This window comes from Ambystoma mexicanum, chromosome 7q, assembly GCF_040938575.1.
Source record: "Ambystoma mexicanum isolate Mex_15411 chromosome 7q, UKY_AmexF1_1, whole genome shotgun sequence".
Lineage (NCBI taxonomy): Eukaryota > Metazoa > Chordata > Amphibia > Caudata > Ambystomatidae > Ambystoma > Ambystoma mexicanum.
Window position 1 is genome coordinate 900,237,996 of NC_090941.1, and position 27,049 is coordinate 900,265,044.

Here is a 27,049-nt window from a genome sequence, read left to right on the forward strand (position 1 = left end):
ACTGCCTCGTCACGCTCTGAAACTTGTATACGAGCACGATACAAATCAAATATATCATATCAATCCTTCTTGACATGGTGCTCAAGGAATGTAGCTGAACAGGAGCGGCCGTGCTGTGCCATTTCGGCCCATTGGGTGGCCCAAAAGGTCTGAATTGGCCTTTTCAGCCTCCATCAATGATCATACATATGCGGTGCTCATAACTTACTGTATAACGGGTAGACCCTTTTCGCCCTGGGGCGCAACAGACCAGCCTGTCCCTCTCGCGCTGGCGCTTTCGTGCCAGATTTGCAAATATAAACTCAGCAGGAACTACAATCCTGGAGAGATTTGTAGTTCAGGCGGCAAGTCAAGCCCAAAGCGTCTAACTAAATCGTGCATGCGGTGTGTCAGCAGGGCAATGAGGAGGAGCAGGCCAATTAGTTATTTCTAGCTAAAAAATAGTATGCAACATTTATAACAATTCTTTATAAGATAATGGACGGCTTGTGTGCCATCCGGATATATGGACAGTCTTGCTACTCACACATGAATCTTATGTTCTTGAGTGCCAAAGGACCACAGTGATTTAAGGTCTTCGAGATAAGAACCGGGTGGAAAAAGGGAATTAGGTTATTGACAGGAGGGGGCTAGGGTATGAGAAGTGGTCTGATCAAGGCCCTATGGGCCAGCTCAACTGAAGTACAGCGATTGCTTAAAGGCTCCCCTTTCTAGAAGCAATACCTTTCACAAGTGTCAGGCTACATCTCTGCCATCTTCATTCTCTGTGAGGCCCACTATGTTGCACCTTCATGCACTAACTTAAGTGTTCACTACCCTTCTCATTTGCTGTGACTTTGTAGACGGCATTGAGCTGGAAGTAAACCCCCCATTTTGGAATGTTTGCGCCCTCAAGCTTCTCACTCTCCTGTTGAGCTTACGCAAGTTAATCAGTGATTAGACAGGACCATTTACAGAAAAGAAGTGGAGCACTAATTAGGTTCACTACAGGGTTCCATGGATTGAGATTGCATTGAGTATTTGCACAATTCCTTTGTACTACCTCATGAACGGAGGATAGCACAGGGGCAACACACTGGTCTTGGAAGCAAGACCAGACAGAGCAACAGCAGTTTGAATCACGGATCTGTGCTTAGAAACCGAAATCAGGTACGGTATCGGGTGCGTTATAAAAAAATTTAAAAAATTAAAAAAAAGAATACCAACATCTCAGCTTCTCCCAAGAGCAATAACTCTGGGGGAAAAAAGTCACAAAAACCTCAGCTGACATCAACTATCACTCCACCCACATTTCACCATTTAGTAGCAGTCCCGAGAGCCGGACGGGTGGGGTGTCTACATTAAGTAGTAGACTAGAGTTAACCAAACCAAACAATGCAACAAAATGCCCAACAAAGGACACCAAAATAAAGAATATTTACAAATTTATTTCGATTTTACACAATCGGCATTTAAGTTATTCTGTTGTTGCAATGTTCCCTTCCAGTACGGTGCTTGGCTTAGGCTGCGGTTCCCAACCTTCCGACTTGAACCCACCAATCAGCCACGTTGCAGAAAACAGACGCAGAACTATTTCAAATGAGGTTGGTTTGTAAAATCTTTGAGAGCAGTACTGTAGGGTGAACACAAGAAAATGTAGCCCACCCCAAAATCCACTAGCATATGTACACTTTTCAGTACATTGGTCTCAAACAAAGGAACATTTTCTTGACCTCACTGGGGACATTGTCTTCCCCAATCAACACAAAGCTGGCTATATGGAACCAGGCATACATAGACAGACTGGCTGTTAGTGAGAATTTTCATTTTAGTTCTAAATTCCTCGCACCTTGGAGACCCCCAGCTCTTTTGCTGGATTTAGGACTTTTTAATTTTAACCCCTGAGTGAGTGAGACCTTTTTCTCTCTTCCTCCCTCCCTCATGTGTTTTAACCAGACTTGGACTTGTTTTTGGAGTCTGACAAACTCCATAGGCATCTGCTTTTTTGAGGTGACAGTACCTTCAGTGCAGTGTCACTGGGAAATCCTTTGGATTTCTCATAAGGTTTCAATACCTTTTATTGTGTAAACTACAGTTTCCAAGAATAGTAAGTGAAATGGACTTTACTTACCTTTTCTCTTTGTAGGTCCAGCACACCCCATCTTATTTGGAGTACCGGGGGATTACTTAGTAGCCCCATTATCCTACTTTCTCATGTAACAATTTCTTGTTAGCCTCACTATTTTAAATGGCTGGTGGCAGTGGTTTAAATGTTCCTACCATTGTGCTTTTCTACCGCAGGCTGAATCCTCCGCAGCAGTACAGTACCCATGGGTGACCATTGGCAAAATGGCCCTCCGTCTTCTTTTATCGCCATTTTCTGTTTGAGGTCTTTCTTGGCTTTTACTGTGTGCGTTGACAGGTTTGAGACCTTTGTTTTGCCTTTGGCGGGCTTCAGCCCTGAAGCCCGCCCCTGGCTCCAGTGTGTTTGGAAGGACAGGATTTGAGGGAGGGTCGCGAAACTCCCTTGTCCTTTGTCTCTAGGAGTGCCTGAATGAAACTAGTCCTGATTGGCTGGATGGCTGTCCAGGAAGGACAGCCACCCTACTGTGTGATTGACAGCCTAGGCTGTGCATGAATGAGAGAAACCTGCTTAAAAGGTGAGGTTTTGGGACTACAGGCAGAGTCGACCACTGGAAGAACACCCAAAGACGAAACCATGAACGAAGCTTGTTGCAACTTCCTGGACCTTCAATTGCCCGGTAAAGCCCTGCTGCTGTGCTGACCTTTTTCACCTCGACAGAGAAGCTCCTTAGGAACGACTTCTCCCCTTGGGTTAGTTGGTCCCACTAACCCAGCCAAACTCCACTTGGCGCCTTCCCCAACTTGCTGTGCCTCTCCGTTGCTGCAGAAACCCAATGCCCAGGGGTGAGGGACCACAATGGAGTGCAACGTCTGCCGCAGAACGAAACGGGCCAAAATCTCCAAGAGCCTCCCAAGGACCTTCCAGAAGCAGGACATGCCAATCCAGAGTCCACTCCCCAGAGCGCAGGACTGAGGGAGCATGGAAAGTCCAACTGGTGCCCAACAATCCGCATCAGTGCGGTTCACTAAGCGCTGAAAACACAAAGTGCAGCTGAAACGAAAAGAGCCCGTAGCTGCCGACGACCTTCCAGAGTACTGCCGCAGGAGCCCTTCAGACGTCCTCCCTCTTGTCCCCACAACCGAGGCTCAGGAACCACAGTCTGCCTGGCTGTAGCAAGACGGAATTCGGCTGGACCAACTTTTCTTCTAACCAGAGGTACGGTTTGGGTTTGGGGGTACTTACCTTCTTGCCTTAAGTCATGCTGTCTCACTTGAGGCTGGGACCTACTTTGAGTTGATTCCAACTCCCTTTTTACAGGCTTAACAACTTGTGGCCCTACACGTGATTTTTCTTAACTCTAACTTTGTGCAAGACTCTTATCCAAGAAGTGCATCAGATCCATAGACTGTGTCCAAATGACTGGCTGTCCTGGCTCCCTAAAGGCACTCTGCTTAATCCATTCACTGATATTGCTTCTCCTCCCATAGGTTGGGGTTTGTTAAAGAGTGTTACTACTGGGAAAGGCTTATCTAGACTTCATTGGAGGATTCAGTAGTACTCACATATTCTAAGAATCTGTTCAAACCTTTTTGCAACTATGAATCTGCAAAGTATGCTAGTGTAATATTTAAATGCAACTATCATCTTTGTGATTGAAGTCACGTGTAGGAGAAGTGTATGAAGCTTATCCAAAGATTATTCACTGGCTTGTTTGATTCTGAAAAGTAATTTCAAAGTTTATTCATATTGTTACAATCTTTTGCCTTTTTAAAGAATGCTTATTTAAAACAGACGTTAAGTAATTAAATAAATGTTTATAACTGAAACCTTGAGTGTGTTACTTGGCTACTTCTATTTACAGATTTCAATTGTACAGCTCACATTTACCCCTCTCGTGATGGGCTTGGCTGCTCAGTAACACTACCAACTTGTGTTTCACAGACCTATACCAAAAGGTAGGTTACCTAATACCAAGCAGATGAGTCTTGTGCAGTCTCACACAGTGCGACTACACCAATTCTTAATACTGGCTTACTATCTACATGAGACAACGCACGCCGCTGTAACATCAAAAACAATAGAGCCTTAAAGTTACTTTAAACGAATGTGGATAGTGTTATCAATGTGCCTTAATTTATTTCTGTCAGTGTAAGCATGCCCCTTAATTTTGCTAGCGCAGTAGATTATAAACCAAGGAGTAAATTCATTGTTAGTTGACAAGCTACCTTTTCTCCGTTCTGTCAGCGAGCATACACTTTCAAAATGGATTGCTTATTCAGCTATCCTAGGTCCAAGTCCTAATACAAAGTATTTTCTGACAAGTCTTCCTCAAATCTTTATACTTGCATTAAGTTCCTTTTCAATTAAATGTCCCCATCTACAATCTTTAAGCATACATTTGTATATATTTGCATTTTTCCACTGACAGCAGGCTCTCCAAAGTATTCCTTGGCTCCATTGCACTTGTCTAACACTGCCACCGGCTAGCTCGGGCAGATAGTCTGCTCTCGACACAGCGGTTTCCAATATGTGGCACGAGATTACCACATCCCTCTGCAAACCACTGACAGCAATGTTTTATCTCCTTCTCTCCTTCAAATATTCTTGCTCCGGACAGCACATAAAAAAAGGTCGACCACTGAGGCTCCCCCACCTCAGGCGTCTGCATGCAGTCGTGGCACTTCCATTTTGATTAGCATGGCCTGGTCTCTATTTCAAGTTCATTTGGGAGAATTTTTGATGTGTAACCACAGAATTGCTCTATGACTGTAGCAATTCCCCACTGACTGCTTCTTACTGGATCATGTCTTCTTACTGGACATGATCTAATGAGACCCGGAACACAGCACACCAAAGCACAAGTCTACATTATCACGCTTGCTTACCTTTCTGGTGAATCCTTGAAATCAACTAAATTTTTCAAAACAATACGAAGGGAAAACATGCACATGACTAGCTCCTTCAAAAGGGGAATCCCTCGCCTCAAATATATACAAAAGCAATCAAAGGTAAGAAATGGACCCATCTAGATAAAATGTTTCACAGCATTAGATGGTTTAAACTAGGTGCTCCTTACAAATTGTGGAAAAGGAGACTATGAAGGTGATAAAGTGAGTGTTCTAAAGATGGAGAACAAACATATTGGCATTGGATGTTGACGAAAGGAAAAAGCTCTCCTAAGGTACGCTGCTGGCGACACTGCAAATTAACATTACTACAACTTCGTCTAGCCACAAATGAAAGTAATGCTATATCCAAAATGTTTGTCGTTTAATCACAAGTACATACTCCTTTTAGGTTAACTTTAAAATCCTGTGACTGCTCTACGATGTGAAAGACAGCTCCTATAACTTAGGATTGTTGTCGGGCCACAGGACCACTTTGCAGTTTTAGTGAAAGTATCGTTCTTCTGCATCCTTTGCAGCCTACCTAAGGCCAAAGTAATCTTAGCTTCCATCCTCATTTAAAGGCAGACCGCCCTTGCATTTAAAGATGAAATTAAAATATTCACTGATGAGGGATGTGCCAGAAGGTAATAACGCATCTCTTAGCAACATTCGAGGGAGCTAGGTCGCGATAGAGTGAGTGGTGAAGCCCTGAAAGGAATACATTTCCAACATCGAAAAAAAGACAAAAATAGGTCCTTTGTGGGAAACAAGTGATAACAAGGGAGTACCTCTGGGATTGGCACTTTAGCTTGCTGCAATTCAGAAAGCACCCTATGCATTTACCTTAGAAACAGCACTACTTTAGAGCCTTCCATTAAGATGACAGGAAACATCACCTACATTTTTGTTTTAGGAGGATCACTTGGAACTGAATATTATTGTGGCAGGATCTATTTTCAAGGGTTTAAGTGAACTGTCTTGAAGATGTGAAATTCAGTGGGTGACAATCATTGATCGTGTTACTGAATGCACAGGGTGGTCTTTGTTTCATCGTAATGCCATTCAATTGCAGATTTTCTTTTACCCAAATAACTTATGGCTTTCGGCAATTTAGCTGAGCTGGCCGCAATGTCTTGCTGCAATTCTATGTGCAAGACCAAGGCCACCTTTAACGCCATCTTATCTTCATTGAATCCAGGGCACTGCAGATCTCTGCCACTGCCATGATCATTATACGCTCAGTGGTGCCCTGTTTCATCCTGCGCGATTAGGGCTGGCAGCACTCCCACCAACTTCGACGCCAATATTCTAGTGTAGAACTACGCGTCTATATTGATATGGGTTATTGGCCTGTAAAATAAGCTCATGTGTGGATCTTTCCCCGGCTTGGGGAATAGAGAGATGTGAGCAAATTCCATAGAGGAGGTTTTTCTCCCTTCAACCCTAAATTCGGTAAAAAGCCATGTTAACCAAGTGGTCAGCAAGTGTCTGAACCTTTTTATAAAAACATTGCTCTAAATTCGTTGGCACCCGGGCTTTTGTGGAGTTACAGCCTGCCTATTGCTTTCCTAACCACCTCCTCCGTTATCAGGCCCTCCAGTGATTCCTCCTGTTCTTCTGTCAACCTCAGTTGCCTCCTACCCTCTAAATAGATGTTCTAACTCCTACTGGTCCCGGGATTCCTTTTTGTATAGTGCGGCGAAGAACTCCCTTATCACCCTTCTTTCATCACCCTGATGTAACATCTGCTTCTTCACATCTTCTAAGTTTATGAAAGATTTGTTCTTTGGCCCGCAATTGTCTCGCTAGAAATGTCCCCACTTTATCTCCCTGCAGGTTCGTCTGCTTCTTAACAAGGCTACCTCTGACGCTTTATCTGCTTCAGTTGTCCCTTAACATGTATTCCTTTTGCAGCTACATAGTTGACCCAGTTCGCTTGTGCTCCTGTTCTAGGTCCACTAATTCTTTTTCTTTTTATATTTATTGGTTTCGACAGTTCGCACATTACAGAAAGAAAATAACTCCCCTCCCACTCTGCCTCCCCTCGTCCCCCTCTCGCCAGAAGCTAGTCCCTTTTCTACTTAATTGTGTGTGGCCAGGTAGGTTATGTCCAAAATCCTGATCTTGTGTTGACACCATTGCAGCATATAGTCACTTTGTAAGTACAACAATACCTTTCCCCAGTCTTGTTTGAAGGCATCCTAATTCCTCTGGATCTTGTATGTTACCCATTCTAGTGAGACAGCTCCAAACTTTCTATAACCAATCCTGGTTCATGGGTATCAATTGATGTTTCCAATGTTGTGCTATTAACAGTCATGCCACTATTAAAAGGGTCATAAAGCCCTGTTTGAGCCTTCGTGTACGCTCTAGACACTGGGCTCCACATACCACATAGCAACCTATTTTCCAGCAGCTCTGCCCCCCACCCCCGGAACATCTTTTGCATCTGCAATTTCATCCCAACCAAAATGGTTGCAACACCGGGCAGTCCCACCAGATGTGTGTCCAACCCCCCTCAGTCTTACATCCTCTGCAACACAGATCTGATACCGAGGGATACAATGTATGTAGACTTGTGGGCGTGTAGTGCCGTTGTAATAGCACTTTAAGCCATATCTCCCTCACCTGTGTAGAGCGTGTTAGCTTCTTCCCCATTTTTTCATGCATCTCCATTGGACTAAAACTTTGCGGTCATTGAGGTACCCATATATAATTGGCAAAAGTTTCCTTTAGCCCGTACGGGTTGTGATATACCCCTCAAATGGGTATCAGCTGTTGTGTAGCGGGACAGTTAACCAACGTTTCAGCTGATTATACTTCCGGTCTCTCTCCGTTAAACTAGCCCGAATGCAGCCCTCAAATGTGCCATGGGTCAGTCCCTTATACATATCCTGAATCTTCTGGCATCCCACCCCTCTGCACGCTTTGAACACCCCCTTTTCCATTACAGATTCTGAAACATTGCGTGGAATGGAGAGGGGTTCTCAGTTAGGGCCCCCCGCTCCACTGCTGAGGCCAACATAACCGTATATGATCCCAAAAAAAAAAAAAGGAATCTCCCTTCCTGGTCTGACTGAGACACCAAAATCTGCACTCAACCTACTGTGTGGAGCCATCAGCATTCATGCTTTCTTCTCCCCAGCATTCACGTGATAGAGTTGAGAATAGCCCCTAATTCACAATTTCCTTTCGCGTATGTGTGTTCTAGTACATAATGTCTGGGACCTCCCCCCGCAAAAATCTTTATTTTTTTTCCTCTTGACGGGGGTGTCAATTTACGTTAATACCTTAAGGGCCTTCATCAAAATAGAGCCCTACTTTCCCGCACTACCCATCGACCTGGTAACCCATGTCTTTCCCCTTCTGGCGACGCCCCCACCACCTCCCCCACCCAACTAACCCCAACTGTCAACTATAACCCTCAACTTAGTATCCCTCTTGCCCACTACCCATCCCTTCCGAAGAGGGCACAGGTTCCTAAGACTGCTCGGACAATATGCCTGCCACGCCTGGCCCTCATAATATCCCAGAGAAGATTTGTGGGGAATACTAAACCCCATTCTTTGATTCGAATTGCACCACCCCAGACCATGTGGGCTGTAAACCAGATTAAAACATGTGTATCTTAGCCCCGCCCCCTTGGGGTTTCCCTGTTCAGGGGACCTAATACTGATCACAGAGACTGGTTTATGGAGACGTCACAATCACACTTCCATATGCGGACACCATCCAACTACTTGATTAAACAGGGAGGGGAAAAAGGGGAGGCGGGATGGCCATCATTTATAAAGAAAACACATTTGATGAGTACCGAGACCCTGAATTGGGATGTCAACTCGCAGGTGTTACTATGCACTGTTCAATTCTCATCCAATTAGTCTTTTAGACTCATTTTATGTTACAGACCCCATCCCCTGCTACTATGTTTCTTAATGCAATGGATCCGTACCTGGGTTGGAGGCAAGTAACCTGTCGAACATTGCGATTGTTGGAGACCTTAATGTTTGGTGTAATGAGCTAGAAAACGGGGACGGCTCACATTTAATCAGCATCTTGGCCTCCATGATCTTCATCTATTGTCAGAGCAACCTACCCATGTAAATGGACATTGTTTTGACCCCTTTATATCCAGAGGATTCAGGTTAGATATGGTGGCTAACAAACAACTCAGCTGGTCTGATTTAATGATTCAGGCTAACTGGATATTCATGCCAACCGTACATAAAACCACATCTCTGCCAATTATAGATTACCAAAGGCAAAAGTGGTCTGGATAAAATCTCAGATGTCAACATGGTGGCACATTCTCGAAATCTATGATATGTCAGAGGGTGAGGTGGATTAAAATGTTCCTGATGCAACAGCTAAAGGCCAACTGGGATCTCCTTGCACCACTAAAAAAGAGTCAAAAAAATTACTAGTAGAGTCAACAAATGGTTTGACGAAAGTGTAAAAGAATTTCAGAGAAAATATCGCAAGGCCAAAAAAGATGGCGTTCAACCCAATGTAAGGATGACCTTATCAAAGCCAAATCGGCATTAAAAAGTTACAAAAAAGGAGATCGGACAGAAAAAGGCATTAAGCCTACAAAATAGACCGAAGGAACTTTTTAGGATCATTGGAAATCTGGTGAAGCAGGACTGCATCAGTACTGGGTTACACCCCAGAGTGAAAATGGTCAACGATTTTAATAAATTCTACTTTAACCAAGTGGAACAGATTAGAGTAAACTTGGATAGTTAACCCTCAGGGGGAGATAGTCCTGTCATATCAAAGTATAAGGTAGGGGGAATATTCCCAATTGTGGAGTTTAATTTATCTCCAGTAGATAAAAACACTATCAAAAAATTAATTGAAGCGTTAAAACCAAAAAAGCATAGTTACGACCCAATTCCAGAGTACTTGGCGCAGAAACATGCTGAAGCCCTGAGTGGACCTATGCAAAGCTTAGTTAATGCCTCGTTGGCACAGGGATGGATGCCACAGACCTTAAGTCTTACCTGATGCCACTTTTAAAGAAGTCCAGCTTGGATCCCCATGAATAGGCTAACTATCGCCCAATTGCTGGGTCGGTGTGGCCAATGAAAATTCTTGAAAAGGTTGCGACTCAGCACCTACAAAAACATATGGAAGCAAATAAAATGGACACATTCCAGTCAGGGTTTAGGCCTGGACATGGAACAGAGACAGCGCTGATTAAAGTATGGGATGACATACTGGAAAATGTAGACCGCAGTAATGTCAGCATGCTCATTATGTTGGACTTGCCGGCAGCCTTCGACACTGTTGACTCAAAAATCCTGACTGCTAGACTGAATGAACTAGCACATGTCTCTGAGGAGGCACCGAGATGGTCAGACTCCTTTTTGAGCGATCGCACACAGCAGGTTAAGATGGACTCATTTTTATCTGAAATGCTGACCACAATCTGCAGTGTGCCTCAGGGCTCCTCCCTATCTCCGGTTCTTTTTAATCTTTATATTCGCCCCCTCCTACTAATTCTGGCACAGTTTAACCTGCAGCATCATTCCTATGCGGATGATACACAGATCTATTGAAGTCTTAAACAGCCAATGGAGGCAGTGGATAATATTCTGAAATGTGCAGAGGCAGTCAGAGGGTGGATGATGAACAAAAAGCTCCAGCTAAACCCCAATAAAACAAAGATAATTATCTTTGGATCTAAAAAGAATATCGGAACCACTGCACAGATGGTCGCCTGCCCACCATTATTTGTTAACACCCAAGTGTATACAGATTTTGTGAAGAATCTGGGGTGCATTTGGAAGACAGGAGTTCAAATCAGCAGGTGAACCAAATCGTTAAATCCGTTTATTTTCAGCTGGAACTAATGAAACCACTCCTCCCCTTCATTTCAGAAGGCGATCGAGCAAAGGTGATTGGGCTCAATTGTTAAGGCCAGGCTGGACTATTGTAATGGCCTCCTGGTTGGATGCCCTAAATACCAGCTGCAACGTCTTGCTTATGGTTATGGGTGTTCATTAACTGTACTTAAGATCTGCACCTAGATGGGGCTCGCTGCTTGGTTTTCCATTGGGGATATGCGCAATACAAATTTCAAATCAAATCAGCTTCTACTCTTTCCCAACCCCTTCAGAGGAATTGTCCATCATGTGAGATCTGCCGTTCCGCTTCATGTCTTGTCTCCCCCTTGTCTTTCTTTGGTATGGTCTTCCATTGCCACAGCTTCCTGCACCCCCTTTCTCCTCTCGGTTGACCATCTTGATCCGCCACATTTCCTTCCTGCAGCTTTAGAATCTATTCCCCTTCGTCGCATGTCGTGATCCTATGCGGACGTCCTTCCCCAAGAGAATTGAAGGCCAAATGGGAATGTCCATTCATACCAAACTTGTTTCTGTGCCAACAATTTTACCACTGTGCCCAATGCTCTCCTTTTTTGTAATGTGGATTGGGATAAGTCTTGGTACAGCCGCACTTCCCCTCCATTGATTCTCGGCGGTCCCAAAGACATTGCCATCCTCAAAATTCGATCTCTCTGGCTATACGATGGTATTGCCGCTAAGATATTCATTGGTCGCGAACCCGGTTCTGCTGCCCTCTACAGGCCCACCCTGTGTATGCAATCAATCGGGACTACGTTTTCTGAGCTACTTGCCAGAATATCAGCAAACAGATGCTGGGCGGTATCTTTGGAGTCCTTATCTGCGACTGTCTAAGAGATTCTTGATCCTAATATTGGATCTCTGAACGGTTTTCCAAGTCTTCGCACAGGAGTTCCAAATTATACGAGAGGCGGCAAAGGTGTTTGAGGTTCATCACTCTTCTGCGTATCATCCTCCATTTTCTAGACCACCCTTTCCAAGGTATCTTTTCCCTTTCCCAGTTTCGCCACATCCAATTTAGTTCCTGCACCCATTGCTTATTTATTTTACTTATTGGTCACTTGCTTCAGCATCTCGAACTTGGATTGAAAGGATGCCATGAACTGGTCTTGAAACTCTTTGAAACAGCTTTGCAGGTCCTCTTTGCGCAGTGCCATAATCTACTCTTCTCGGGATCCTGCAGACCTGGGGGGTAGGTGTGGGGGGGTGGTGGTTTTCTGGCCTGCTGCTGCCGCTTTCCGCCTACTCTTGGACATAGTGTGTCTGGAGGGACACTCCTGCATTGCCTCTGACTGGCAGTGTCCACCAGGGGCTACCCCGATTCCCAATACTCCTACTGAATTTCGGTTTCTACTGTGCTCGCTATCCCAGATTCCAGGGGTGCCCTTTGTTCAGCACTTCTCTGCCTGTGTTTGTGACTGCTGGGTCCCCTCACCGATCAATATTTTGTGGGGCTCCTTGCCGTGTCTCTACTCTCAGTGTGAGGGAACTGGCCGTCTCCTGTTCTTGGGTACACCAAGCACCGTTCTCACCCCCACTGCTCATCTGGTTCTCCTGGTGCCCCTTGAATGAGACTCCTCCCTGCTCTCGTTACTCTTCAGATGCAGATCTCTGGGGCTGTACCGCTCATGCACTCTCCCTTCACACCTCCGATTTGACCAGGTCCTCTGGGAGTTCTCCCCCTCCCCGTGTCTAGCAGCCTCGTCTGCGGCTGTGCAGTTCACTCTCCCGGCTAATCCAAACCAGCTGGGGTCTAACACTGTGCTCCCTTATCCGTTTACCAGCTCCTCTTCCTCTGCTTTGTCCCAGGGCAAGGGGCAATTTGCTCAGTCTCCCCTGCTGTCACTGGATCTCCCTCGGCCACCTTCGTTGCAAGGCACTGGTCAGCTGTGGTCACGGCGGACTCCTCCCAGTCATCTCATGGTTCTTCAAGTAGCTATGCCCCTACGCGGGAGTCCTGCTTTTCCTGCATATCTGCAATATTGCGGATCCCCATTCTTCCGAACATCACGTTGCTTTGTTGCCTGCTTTATGTGCGCCCAGGTGGGGACAGAGACCGAGACGCTTACACACAACCTCCTTCACCGGCCGCCATATTGGAACTCCCCCTTGCCCCCCATTTCCTTTTTTAGCTTCGATTCCATCTCCTCTCTTGCCGCTTTCAAGTCCCTTGCTATTCCTATCAGAGGTTTTCAGAGGTAAACCTTCAACCCGTCCCACCTCTTACCATTGCTCCTTTTTTGGGCTTGTTCTGATCCCAATTGCCTTTTAAGTTCCCCCTCCATCAGACTTCTAGTCTCTACCTCTCCAAGTCGGTACTACTCCAGTCTCCATTCGTGTTCCCCCGCACTCATACTCTCCCTTCAACCCAGTCCATAGAGACCAGAGCAGGATCTGAAATTGGGACTGTGCCTACATTCACTTTTGGCTCCGCCCTCAGCATCGGCTGCAACGCAAATATATATTGTCTATCCTGGAATAGGGCTTATGCACATGGGAGTAAAAAGTGAAGTCCCTCTCTTGAGGATGCAGCAACCTCCATACGTCTGCAAGACCCAATTCTTCAAGCGTGCCTTTCAGTGAGCCCCGACATTGCCCCTGCAATAGGTCCTAGACCCCCCCCTCACCCTCCGCACTGGATCTATCCTGTCGTGCATCACCCACTCTCCTTCAGCAAATGTTTCCAGCTCTCGAGACATTTTTCTAAGTAGTCTTTTATCCCTGGGTGGGTGCATAAATGAATGCTATAGTATATGTCTGTCCCTCTGTTTTCCGCTTCACACTCACGCGCCTTCTCCCTCACATCCCTCAACTGTGCTCTCATCCGTTTTTATTGATTTAAGCACAAGGAGAGCAACTTCTGCCCCTCTAATGTGTATTTCCTGGAGGCCTACTATCTTAGAGTCATGCTTGTGTAGTGCTCTTAATATGCTCGCCCTCTTATTTGTGGCATTCAGTCCGCTGACATTCCATGATTGTAGCCTAACCATTGCTGCTTAACAGTTTGTGGTTTCTCCCATTAGCAACCACTCATCAAATGTCCCCTCCTTGTCCTCTTCCCTCAAAATGTAAGTTCATGCTCGTAATTCCCCCCTCCTCTTTAGACCTGCCCCACTATGGTGAACTCCTATTGTCCCTAGAATCATCGCCCATGTTCTTAGCATGTCCTTCCTCCTACGGATTCATGTCAGCAAAGGCTCCCTCACACATCAAAATAGCACCCCCTCCCCCCATTTTCCCAACAGCCTCATACGTCCCTCATCCCAATGCCTCAGGACCGCATATTCCCCCACCTTTTTAGTCTTGTAGTCCACAAACCATCTTACCCTCCCACTGTCCCCCTTTATCCTCCTCTCAGAATTCCAGTCAGTACATCAGTCCTTTCAGCCTTTCATAGACCACCTGTCTTGGGCGGGCATTCGCATTTGTGCTACCATTGCAGACTCTCATTCTCCTTCCTCCTGTGCTCGGACACAGGCTTCTCATATCGATGAGTGCCACTCCCTCTTCGTGGGAAGACCATGGTGGACCAGAGGTACAAGTAACAACGCCAAAATCATTCTGATAAGGCTAATATCCAAGATACAGAACCGCCATACAAGACAAAGAAGCGAAGAGAAGTTGGCGAAAGGATACCAGGCGCCAGATTGGAAGGAGAGGAAACCGATCCTCAACAAACAAGAAGCATGGTGACATTAGTCCCAAGAACGGAAGGTATTCGGGATAATGGACGATCTGGGGGAGTGGAGAGACAAAACATAAGCGTGAATGAGAATAATTATTGGAATTCATAATTCATAACTGTCAGTTACAAAAGATCCAAATTGTAATAATTCATACCAAGAAGTCCTAGATGAAACAAAAGTAATGCTTATAAACAGGATGCCAGAGAATAAGTTGGAATTAGTAAAAACATATCTAGATAAAGAACAAAAGGAAATCAAAAAGACTATGAACTATTCAGGAAAATAGGAAATAGCCTAGAAGGAATTCTAGAATAAGTTAACCAGGGGAGGAGAAAATGGTCATACCCTATAGAAGAAAACAAGAGAAGAATCAAAAGTCGAAACCAAGAATAAATGTACTGATAGAAGTAATCACTAGAAATTATCTGCAGACCATCTATTGAAAAGTGGGGTAAAAATAAGTAGACAAACCTCAGCAGGATACATTATCTTGATTTTGAGTTGTTAGAAATAGTGGTAGTGTCCGATAGGTTAGATTAGTACAGTGAACAGTTTCATTTATAGACATTCACTGACTGATGAGCACATTAGCTAGTTTTGTTAGGAAGGGAAGGTTTGCAGAATGGGGAGAGAGGCTTTATTCCTTTTCTTTAATAAAAATACTAGTGAAATGTCAGCTAAGAGTCCATGTCCTCCTCCTGAACTACCACACAGCTCACGCTGGATGTCTTCTCTTACCATCAAACGTATGTTCCCCTGTTAAACACTCCCAGGTGACAATGCAGAGACCCTGAGGCCTCCATTCAGTATGAATGAATTGGAATTCAGTGCCATATTTGCATGGCATTCGCAAGGAGTTCTGTCTCCTTCCCAAATGCTTGGGAAATCTGCCACAAATCTCCAGTTCGGAACGATAAGGTCCCCTGGTGCCAGTTCAGGGAGTTAGATGACCACCCGAAGGCATCGGATGGGTTGGAACTTCCTCATTATTGCTAAAAGAAGTGTTGGCAGTGCTTGCAGGAGTCACAGCTTCATGGCCTTAGACCACAGTTGCAGGGACTTAAAAACGACTTAATCTGGTAAATTAAGATCTACATAGTAACAAAAAATACAATTCAAGATTAGAGAACTCCTTTTGATCGTTAAGAGGATACTATACCTTTGACAGAATAAGGTCTCCAAGCCATCGCACGCAATCTACATAGTTCCTGTGAATGTCTCTGGTAGAAAAGTCAGGAAAATGAATCTTCTGAGAAATAAAAGGCCTGTAGGGGTAAACAAGAAAATATATTCAAGGGATGTCAGGGTACTGCTTAATAAGCAGTAGACATACTTAAGCAGAAAATGCACTGGTTCAGGTTACAAAGCAGAACCATGAATTGCTACCTGGAATGTAACTGGCCTAGCAGGAACACTGTGATAAATATTGAAAAGCTGTATTTAAAGCAGAAATGCTCTTGTTGAGAAATCGGTCTTTCAACAGAAGGTAGCAGCGATTAACCCCCAAACACAAGTCTAAGAAAAGAAAGGCATTTTAACATTTATTTAGGATTTCAGGGCTCAGTGGAGATGCAAGTCAGTTACAAGTGACACGTCTTCATTTGAGAGATCAGCATACAAGGGAAATGTGCTTCATCAACCTTAATAACGGCTACAAAACCTGGTGTAATCTAAAATCATGAGAAGTTGTTTTGCAGAATATAAAACATTCCAAAACAGAATGAACACATGCAAAGATTTTTAATGAGAGAATATAAAACTGGGTCAAAAACACAATGACTGTGACTCTGGAATTAAATGGATAATGAAACAGAGTTGCCCTCTATCAATAGTACATAAGTAGTTAGATGTACTGGCAATAACGTGAACTGAAAATTAACCAGTACAACTAAAGATGCAAAAAAATAACCAATTTTAGATTAAAAACAATATAAAACAGCGAAAATAAAGACTGCAACTGTGGCTGTGCACAGAAATCGTAAGCCTCGAGGGTTTCTCTATTCAGCTCCCTTGCAGCGACTGACCATGCCTCGATCCACGACTCCCAGACACTGCATTGCAGTGGCTCCACACTTCACATTAAGCCACACAGGAGAGTATAGGGAATTTCTCAGGGTGAATATTGGCAATTTGAAGTCTGCCAGTGAATGCAGACAAGTCAACGTAGCTGTCCCTGTATTGTGGTTGTCTAGTGGTGGTTACAGTTGTGAGGAAAAGGATTGTCAAGCAAGCACTGCTGTGGAGGACTTATTGGAGCAGGTGTGCTAAGGGGAAGGAGGACCGTGGGAGATTTGGTACAGGGCAACAGTTTGAAGGTGCAGCTCTGGTACAGTGAATTACAGATTGTGTTTAGCATAGTTAGTTTAGGCAATATATGGACTTCACAGTCGCCACATTAGCATTTGATTTCTTTGGGCTGTAATTTAGTTCTTTAGCATGAGTAACTACAGGCCTTGGCCTCTGTTGCCAGCACGTTGTGTCAGGTACTTCAAACTGTCAATGCAGGAGCAGGGCATCAAGGCACTGCAGGGAATATCTGAGGGCTTGCGATTTCACTGTGCACTTCGGGTCAAAAAAAATTATCACTAGTTCTGTACAGAGAAACCAGGGCAAAGGTATTACAAGAGGGCAGTGACCTGAAGATGAGATCCAGATTCCTCATTGGAGTATGCTTCAGGAAGTGTCCCGTTCAGTGTCCAAACCTTTGGGTAGAATCATTGTAAACTGCAGTCCCAACACAGGGTTGCATCAATTTGAGCAGTTACTATATAACTGGGGGTTGCCACTTTCATCTTTCAAGGGCTTCTTTGCACCATGGATTTAGAAGATTGCAAATAATTCACAAACGGGTCCCATCTAGTTTTGACAACTGTGGAACTTGCTTTGAAAGAGGCAGGAGCTATGAACATCAGTATCCCACCCACAAGAACAGTGTCCAGTCTTTTCACCAATTGCTGCGTTAAAAACCCTGACAATTCATTGCATTTGTCTTTTAATTGTACATTGAAAAGACAAATGCAATGAAACGTAAGGTTTTTTTGATCAGTATTATTACAAACCCTAAAACCATACAAACTCCTTCAGATTATCAATTAATGACTTAACTATCTTCATTCGGATGCAATTACTCAATTGTGATAAGCAACGGTTTCACTTAAGATGCTATTTGTCAGGCAGAACACAGTAAGGTGGTGTTGAAAGACCAATGTCAACAATCAGATAAAAGTAAGCTTATTGTAACTACAAACTGCACCCAGCCTACATAGGGTAGCTATGGAAGTTACCACCAAGGCACACTTCTTGGGAGCAGAGTGGTGTAACAAAATATAACTACCTATGAAGTCAAATAAGCAATATCCACAAAAGATTTAATTTCTAGATATTGTGGTGGGTCGGAAGAAGGAGGCAGACACTTAATTTGGTTTATTCAAGTAATAGTAATGCCTAACTTTCCCTATTGATAGATGGGTTTCCCTGCCTATATAAATAACTAAAGGTGCTAGTCAGGCAGTCCGAACTGAAAAGTGACCTGCGGCCAAAACTACTGCTACCTGACCCTACCACTGTTAACTAACTTAAATTAGGTATGTCCCCTGTTCTATTATTCTGATCTGTCAATGTCTTTTCAAATCGATAGTTCTCTTATTGGCGAGATCTTCAAATAGTGTATTTCCACCTTTTTGATCAAATCTTGGAGTTCCTTTACAATTTACTTAAGCTTGGTCTTCCTTCTTGGGCTAAGTATTCCACAAGACTTGTTACAATTCCCCCATTACTTTTTGATTCGGGTGTAAATATTCTTTTAAGGCTACTGATTCTACACTTCTCCATGTCTTCATTTCCTTCTTTTTCTGGGGTTGCGTCCCCTTCTGCTTGCTTTCTCAGGCTTATTCGTAACTCTTGGGACCAGTCAGTCCCCTTTCCACTTTATGGCTTCTATCTTCAATACTTCATTTCACTGGGACGAGTTTCTCTTTGTGCCCACTCAGCTTCTCTTTGGGCCTCATTTGTTACCCTCCTGATTACAGTAATACACATTCTTTGAATGAAGGAAGTCGAGCCTGGTATTGACAACGCTATGTTCGGCTCCATGTTCTGCCCATGATGGGACACCGCATGATGGTCCCCATTGCACCACTGCTGATGTGTTTGTGGAAATCACGACCATACAACCGTGTGATTATGAATGCCATATATGGAACATCTGTGAAGTTTGCTATGCGCAGACCATGCTTAATTGAGGCGGGCAGTCTGGATTTTGGAAGACTTGTCATTAGATTTCTCTGTCTTAGAAGTATCGGCAATAGATATATGGCACGCCATTTGATAGAATTCTTGATCGAATAGAACAAGCCCATAAAACAGGTTTATTTCAGATCAACTGGGTTATTTGTGGTACATTGCAAATAAAACTACGTTTATGGGAAGAAAGGAGCTAAAAAATAAAACCAAAAAAGGTAGTGCGCAGAAAAGGAAACTTCGTGGTGTGCCCACCACCAAAAGCCATGGTTGGTGGGCCCATTTAGGAAACTTATTGGAGCAATATGTAGAGTGGCCACTGCTGAAGGCTGTGGGCACTGGCCATGGCAAGTGGGACCAAAAAGAAGCGAATTGGATAACATGTAATGATCGACGGCCATAATGTTTCAAAATATACAGTGGGCATGGCCAAAGGACCTGGCTTGTGTGCCCAAAAGAAACATTTGGGGTACATTTACAGTGGACATGGCCTAAGGCCATGACTAGTGGCCCGGTAGAGTTTCAAAATATACACTGGCTATAGCCAAAAGCCCTGCCTAGTGGGCCCGAAAGACATGTATAGTGGCCACGGGCGAAGGCTGTAGCCACCTAGAGGGTCCAAAAGAAACATGGGGGGGTGAGGGGGCACATGTACAGCGGAAATGGACAAAGGCTGTGGCCTTAAAAAAATATGGTATAACAAAACCCTTGAAGCGCACAGAAAAAACCTCAGTTAAGGCGTAGTTAAATTGCACCCTTGAAATTTAGCAGATGTGAGAAGTCATGACCAGCTTAACTCTGTACGTTCCCTTTGCAACGTACATACATATAAGAAAAGGGACAACAACGGGAGTGCACTGAGTTAAGCTGGTCACCACTTCCCACATCTGCTGAATTTCTAGTGTTTTGTTAAGTTGCAGATATATGAAAAAACAAATTGGGAAAGGACCGACTGCCCATGATTTTCTTCCACTTTAGAAGAAATAGACCTGGGAGTGCGCAGCAAGGAATGTGATTTATCCGGCGTTTATCGCAAAACTACGGCGGGTAACCCACCGCAGCTTGAACACGCCAGCATCTGGAAATGTTTAACTGGATGGGGCGATGCAGTAAAATTTCCAGTTGGGTCATAAAGGACGCCCAAGAACAAGACAGCTCCAAAACTGCAGGAAGAGGAGAAAAAGCACATAAGGGGCACAAGAACACTGAAGCACTGAGCACTGAAGCATTGCGCCAGAGGACCCAAAGACTGCAGTAAGTAGTGTGCTTGTGTTTCTGCGTCCAACTGCTGTACTCCTATCGGAGTGAATATACTTATACAAAGAAACAGATGCTTGGCCCACTTAACAAAAAAATTACATCCTAGAAGGGCATTGAAGCAAAGTGATCACAACACTGAACGGAGAGCAAACGCTACATTTTTTCCAGACACAGTCATAATTGAGAGGGTGAGGGTGCCTTCTCAACGGTCGTTTTTCCACACAAACTGAAGGGGAAAAAAAACGGATTCAGCAGACATTACCCATAAATAATGGCAGCAGTGATGACTGTTTAAGGAACAGATAAGTGGAACAGGATCAAACGTTGAAGCAAAAAATGTTTACACTGGAAAAATTGCATAAACGAGAAAAAAAGCAAATGATGGGAAGCCACTTAATTACAAAACTATACAGATACAAGAAGAATACCAAGAGGTCTAAAGGTCCTGTGATGAATCTAGTGGAGTCATCACAGATTCCCCAGCGATTACCTCCTTCCATGTGGCCAGGGGATGGCAGCCGCTACCTGATCCTGACACTGGCCGGGTGGTAATATGAGGGAGGATAACATGGGAGGAGACAACTGCCAGGGGGAGGTGGTGACTCCCTCAGAACAGGCGCTGCCTTCTCTCCTTTCTCCTGAAGAAAAGCCTATGACACCCAAACGTCTAATGGCATACTTTCAATCTAATCATAACCCCATTCGTACCACAAACATTTACAACACACAACATCCTGTTTCTGATGTTTCTCTATTTAAAACTTGTGAACATCATTTTAGATATCCAACATCTATGGACTTCAGCTCACATAAAGCCTCAGGTACTGAGATGAATAAGAGGAGGAAGGAGTTGATGCAGATTGAAGGAACACCCAAAACCTAATGTGCAGACTAGTTGCTTGGCTGAACCATGAGTGGAGGGAAATTTTAAAATGGAATCTGAACTCAACGCAGGAGTAGTACGAGAGAACCGTGCCAGAGTAAGCCAAGAGAGGGACAAAACTGACATCCATGCAGCGGTTCGTGAAAGCGAGTCAAACATACCGGTGCTGCGTGAATGAAGAGACGCAGTAGCAACATCTGAAGGACAGTCTGAGCACTGGGAACGGAAGCTCCAGGAGGTATGGTTATGTTGGGAAGCAGCCTTCACTGGTGCAAGCCACGGAGGGAAGAAAGCGGGTGAACGCAGAGCTGCAGGAAATGCTGGAGAAACGTCCACATTGTGTATTAAAACGTCCCAGGTAGGGAACTTCACCACATAAGCACGTCAGAAGTCAGAGACACTGCAAACTACCTATGAGTCTAACCCAGAGTCATTGGAGACACCGGGGCGTACCGACACGCATGCAATCAAGTGAATGGATTATATGAGACTGCTATTATAAACAAAGTTAAAAGGCGGTTTAAATACAAACCAAATCCAATGTTAAAGCAATGCCCAATAGCAACTATATTTGAATACCAACAAGATACCGCACAGCAACAAAACCTGAACAAATATCTATGCATGAGACGTCAATGTGGGGGAAAAGCTGGAGCGAGTGTTACACCAAGTAAAAATCTCGAAACCAATAAGCAGTCCTGTTAAAAGGTACAGACCAGGCAGTTGACATTTGGGGAAATATACCCGGCAATATAACAGGCAAGGGATTATACCAGGTGCTCTGCCGGGCTGCAGAGAAGGATTCCTGCAGCGGAGTATACCAAGCAATTCACCAAAGTTGTATAACAGTGAGGAAAGGTAACTGGCAGGGAAGTATACCAGGAAATCTGAGACGCACATGAAAGGTCCTGGTAGGCAGATAGACCAGGCACTTGAAATTGTACAAGGACTTTTAACACTGACAAGATACCCAGCAGGGGAGTATACTAGGAAGTCTGAAGAGCTCACAAGAGGGTTCCTGGTAAAGGAGTACACCAAGCAATCCACTAAAGTACAAGAGAAGGTAAAGAAAGTTTATTTTATTTAATTTTTCTTTTTTTTAATAAATGCACCTAATACTGTACCCAGGTTTGGTTTCTAAGCACGGATACGGGATTCGAGCCTCAGTTACGTGGTCTTACTTCCAAGATCAGCACGTTGCCCTGTGGTAGCCTCCATTTTATTGTGGAATTTATTGAGTGAATAAGAACTTTATGAATACAGTAACAAGAAATCAAGGAAGTGTTGGATGCCATGGAATGTATTGTTTGAACAAGAACTTCATGAGTCTGCTATAAAGAGACTATTGTGATACCAAGAAATGTTTGAAAGAGACTTTTGCCATCATAGCTAAATATCCAGGGGAAGGTAACCACCCTCTGGATCCAAGGGTTTCTCCTTGGAAAAGACCTTCTGAGGGATTTATCCATCTATTGTAATTGTTATTTTATAATGCCCTGTATACCAGGGACGGTTTCTAAACTCGAGACCAGGATTCAAACCTGTGTGGCTATGCGTTGTCTTGCTTCCATGACAAACACCCTGCCCCGAGTTATCCTCCTACCACCTTTTGCTAAACACAAGTCAGACATTTCCTTGCACCAGTAGTTTGTTTCTAGTGTGAGGGTCAGATTAGAATGTTTTGGACACAAGGGTGGTTTCTTTAGTTAGTTTCCTAGGCAGGGAAACTTCTTTAGGATAGGGTTAGAGAGGCATTTATCCAAACCATTTCTGTTTAATAAACATGTCTGAGAATATCACATCTTTGTGTCCACCTCATTTCTGACAACTCACAGCCCTTAACATTCCATCCAATGAAAATCCAGATCTGGAGATGCTAACGCGACTAATCAAATTTCTGGAAATGTTAGTGCGATATGCTGAAAAAGACTGGCAAAAAATAATTAACTGAATTAAAGAAACAGGAAAGATTCTACACTGGGACAGAAGGCAAAGGAGCTATGGTAGGGCATTTCTCAGCCATAAATAAAACTACAAGGTAGGTTTGATTTATACCTTTGCCAGAAAATATTATCAAGCATGCAAGGCCAGCATAAAAGACAAATCCCCAATTGCACAATAACCACATTTTGAAGGTGCTTCCAATCTGAAAGAAACATCGGAAAGTGATGAGGCACAGTCCGTCTGCATTATTTTAGAGGAAATTAAACAGATGCATCTGGAAGGCAGGAAACCAATGCCTTGTGGCAGCTACCCTGTTGTGTCAATAAGCAAACGGGACAAGCAACAAGGAAAACGACTAAGGAGGAAGAAAGACCACAGCAGGCAGGCAAACAATCACCTCAGGGGCACCAAACGCGCTTTGGACAAAAGAATGGCAAGAGTAACTAATAGTTAGCACAATGTACATTATTAATCAAAAAGGACATTAAGTAAAACGGAAATGCAATTACTATCAAGACTACATTTCTCCCCTAAAGCCAGCATGGACCATGCCCAAACTCAGATCGACCTATATAAATTCCATCATAAACTAAGATTGATGAAGCATTTTGCCACACATGACCAAGGCAAGAAGACGAAGAAAAAGCTGACAAACCTACACCTCTCAATTCAGGACATCCCGGCTCTAAAAGATTTACAAGCACATGACCTGATGAAAAACCCAGATCTGAGCCCCTATGGGACAAATATTTCCCTATCCCAAAACAGTGGCTGCAAACCACAGTGCAATTTTCAACCTAATGGTAGCAAACAGATGACTTAAAAAACTGGGCAAACGTTAATCAAATAAAACAATCAGAAAACAAAAGGAACAGTGGCAACATCGGACCCTTAAAGATCTAAGGAATGACCCCACAATAGTTCTAAAACCTATGGGCAACGTGGGCAAACTAGTCATCATGGACCAAGAGGATTACACATAAAGGAAGCAATAGTTCATAACATACCACACTAGCAGGGAACCCCATTGGGCAATACAAAACAACGTACCACGTAATACTAGAGGAATGGTATGATAAGGGCCTCCTTGAATGGGGGGGTGGGGGGAGAGGAGTGCCTCAAGGTCAAATACCCCATCAAACTGACAATCTACTTTGTTCCAAAAGTATACAAGACACTGCAAAAGCCTCTGTGCAGGCCCATTGTGGAATCTATGAGAAAGCTTATGAAGAAAACAATCTTCCTTGATCATTTCCTCTTTACCTTTGTGGAGACACTCCCATCGTGGTGTTAGGTCAAAGTATCGACTCAAAAGGGTCAAATGACAAAACAGTTGAGTCAATTCGACCGAAAAAAAAGGATCAAATCTCTTTTTTTTTTTAAGGGTGGTCCCCCCAAACCCCTGTTTTTGGTGTAAAAACACTTTTTTAGCTAAACTATAGCAAAAAATAAATATACATTTAAAAAAAAAAAAAATCGATCCTTTTCTTTTCGGTCGAATGCACTCTCACCTTTGTCATTCGATCCTTTTGATTTAGGTACTTTAACTGGACACCTCCCGTCTTACATCCAAGATCCAACTGATTTCCTATGGAAAATAGTGAATATCCCATGGGAGGACTTATTTATGGAGCACTTTAGATGTGGTCTCAAGAGTATTGAACACAAATTTGGGAATACAAGCTGTAGAAATATTTCCTTAGCGCAATCAGCAAGCTACAGGTAACATCCTAAAACGCTCATTGAAATGTTAAGCTACTGTCTAGAGCACAATGCAGGGATCAAAATGGAGATGATTCGATGAGCAGGAGCGGAAACCAGCTCCTGGGTGTCGGGCATCACCAAGGAGGAAGGAACTACTGCTGCAGAAACAGTAGCGAGTACCCAGCTCACCATGAATCTAACTTTCACATGAGATGCACACATTAATATTTTGCACATAATATAATGTTGGATTCATAGTGTTTAAAGGTATACTAGATGTGTCCTAATTCTTCTATAGTAGCAGTCTCAAATACTCAAAGATAATGTCACGCATGCATGTCTGTTAGGCACAAATTGCCTGGGGAGACAAAAGTAGCTCCTGGTAGCTGTTTCCAAGCTAACCAGACTCGACTAGGCTAGAAGGAGCTGAATAGCTCCCACCTCCCCTCAATTACGAACCCTGCAATGCGTTTATTTTTTACACCTTTTACATGCAAACACGAGGAACAGCGATGGGCACCACATTTGCTGCATCATATTCAAATGTAATGATGGGAATGTGGGAAACAGATGCTACATGAGGAAACATTTGAAGAACAAAAAAAATAGTAATGTGGGTTCGCTTTATAGACTACCTGTTCATTGTGGGGAAGGAAACTACATGCGAGTGGTCAGACTGTGCAAAAGATTAACCAGAACCCCTATAATTTTAGGTTCACAGAGCACCATGATAAACAAAAAAGTTGTACATCTGGATATCGAGGTGTAAGTAGAAGACAAGCAGCTTCAAAGCACAATACATAGGAAGTTAAGTATACATTCTTTGTTGCATGCCAAGAGCTGCCACCCTAAGACTCTAATCCGAAGCATCTCATATGGCGAAATGATTAGAAACCATTCCACAAATGCAGAATTCAAGCATGAGAAGATAAACAAGATTTAAAGAACAAGGGTAATCAGGAGACAGTGTGAAGAAGGCTTGCGACAAACTGAAAATACAAAAGAGCACCTTCTTAGAAATAAACTACAAAAGACGAACATAACCACTTAAGATTTATCACAATGTACAACAGTTGCCAGGAATAAGGACTCCCACGGGAAAATCCTGCAGAAGCACTCTTGGAAGAAAGTCTAAACGACTTTCCGGAAATCTTCATCAATAAAAGCACAAGTGATAACATTTTTCTTTCAAAGGAACTTCGATAAAGCCACACAAACCTAGATGCTGGAACTCAAAGGCTTTTACAAATGCACAACGTGCAAAGCGTGTCGCTAACAATACATACATCCATGGACAAAGGAAATAAGAACCAATTAATAAACATCTGACATGCAAAAGCATCTTGGCTATCTACATGATCCAATGTGGTTGCAATAAATGGTATATTGGCAACAGAAAATTAATGGTGAAGCTACGAATCCTACAACATATCCGGGCAATAAGAAATAAAGATATGAACTACCCTCTGGTGAAAAACTTTCATGGCGCACATCAAGGTGACCTGATCACGTTCAAATAATATCCAAGATCATCCACGGGGAGGAGACAGAAAAAGCTACGTCAAGTGGATGCCAGTTAAATTGTGGATATAAACACAAAAACACCAAGTGGTCCCAACGCTGACGAATTGAAAATGTTCCTAGACGGATAACTACAAATAAAAATGATCTTGGAGCGGTTAAAAAAATGGCATAAAATAAATGGAAAAAAACTGCCACTCTCATAGAACCCAGAAATGTAAGCTCGCTGATGGCGAAAAATATTGAAATCATATATCACACAATGTTTAAGTGTACACCATTTGTGAAAATGTAGGATTAATGATTTATGGGAAGCAACACATTTGGTACACTCACATTTCTAGAGACAATGGTACACCAAATGAAAATTCCATGTTAGATACTATGAAAAAAAGAAAGGTGGCAAGCAAAATGGGTGTAAAATAAAAAGGGTATAGAAATATTGAAGCGAGGTGCTGAAACGAAAAAGAGATGGAGTAATAACCAGCATATAATAATGGTCAGTCGAAGAAGGGTCCGATATGTATAGGACACAAAAAATTATGGGCAAGCTGCACACTAACCAATATCAAGTGCGCTGTGCTTAATATATCACAAACCGGGTTCCAATGATGATTGGGTACCCAAAGATGCAAAAACAGCAACTGTGTCCACAAAAATGACAAACGGACATAACTTGAATGGAATGATCAGCACTATGCACTTTATTTACTGGGGAAATGCATCGGACAATTGACATAAGCATGAACCATTCATGCACTGTCCAAGCACCTGAAAAGGCACAATGCACATAATTGGCACAAGGCAGACCATTTACCAACTAGACAATATGATTTTTACAATAGCAATTTATGGCCAAAAATACAATATTAAGGGCAATTGGAATTTACCTTTTTCTCTTCACAAATTGGCCCCATTGTAATTTCAGACCATGCCCCAGTCCTTACTGTTCTGGAATGGCAACCTCAACCTTCCTTGACCGTCTAATGGAG

General features: G+C 43.4%; 1 protein-coding gene across 1 annotated transcript in view; it reads right to left on the bottom strand.

Moving 5' to 3' along the window:
- EED (embryonic ectoderm development) overlaps window positions 1–27,049 on the bottom strand; it is a 677,001-nt gene that overhangs the window by 230,142 nt on the left and 419,810 nt on the right. Inside the window, exon 10 of the mRNA XM_069639744.1 lies at window positions 15,666–15,771. Coding sequence (XP_069495845.1) covers window positions 15,666–15,771 — 106 coding nt within the window. The remainder of the gene's footprint in view (window positions 1–15,665; window positions 15,772–27,049) is intronic.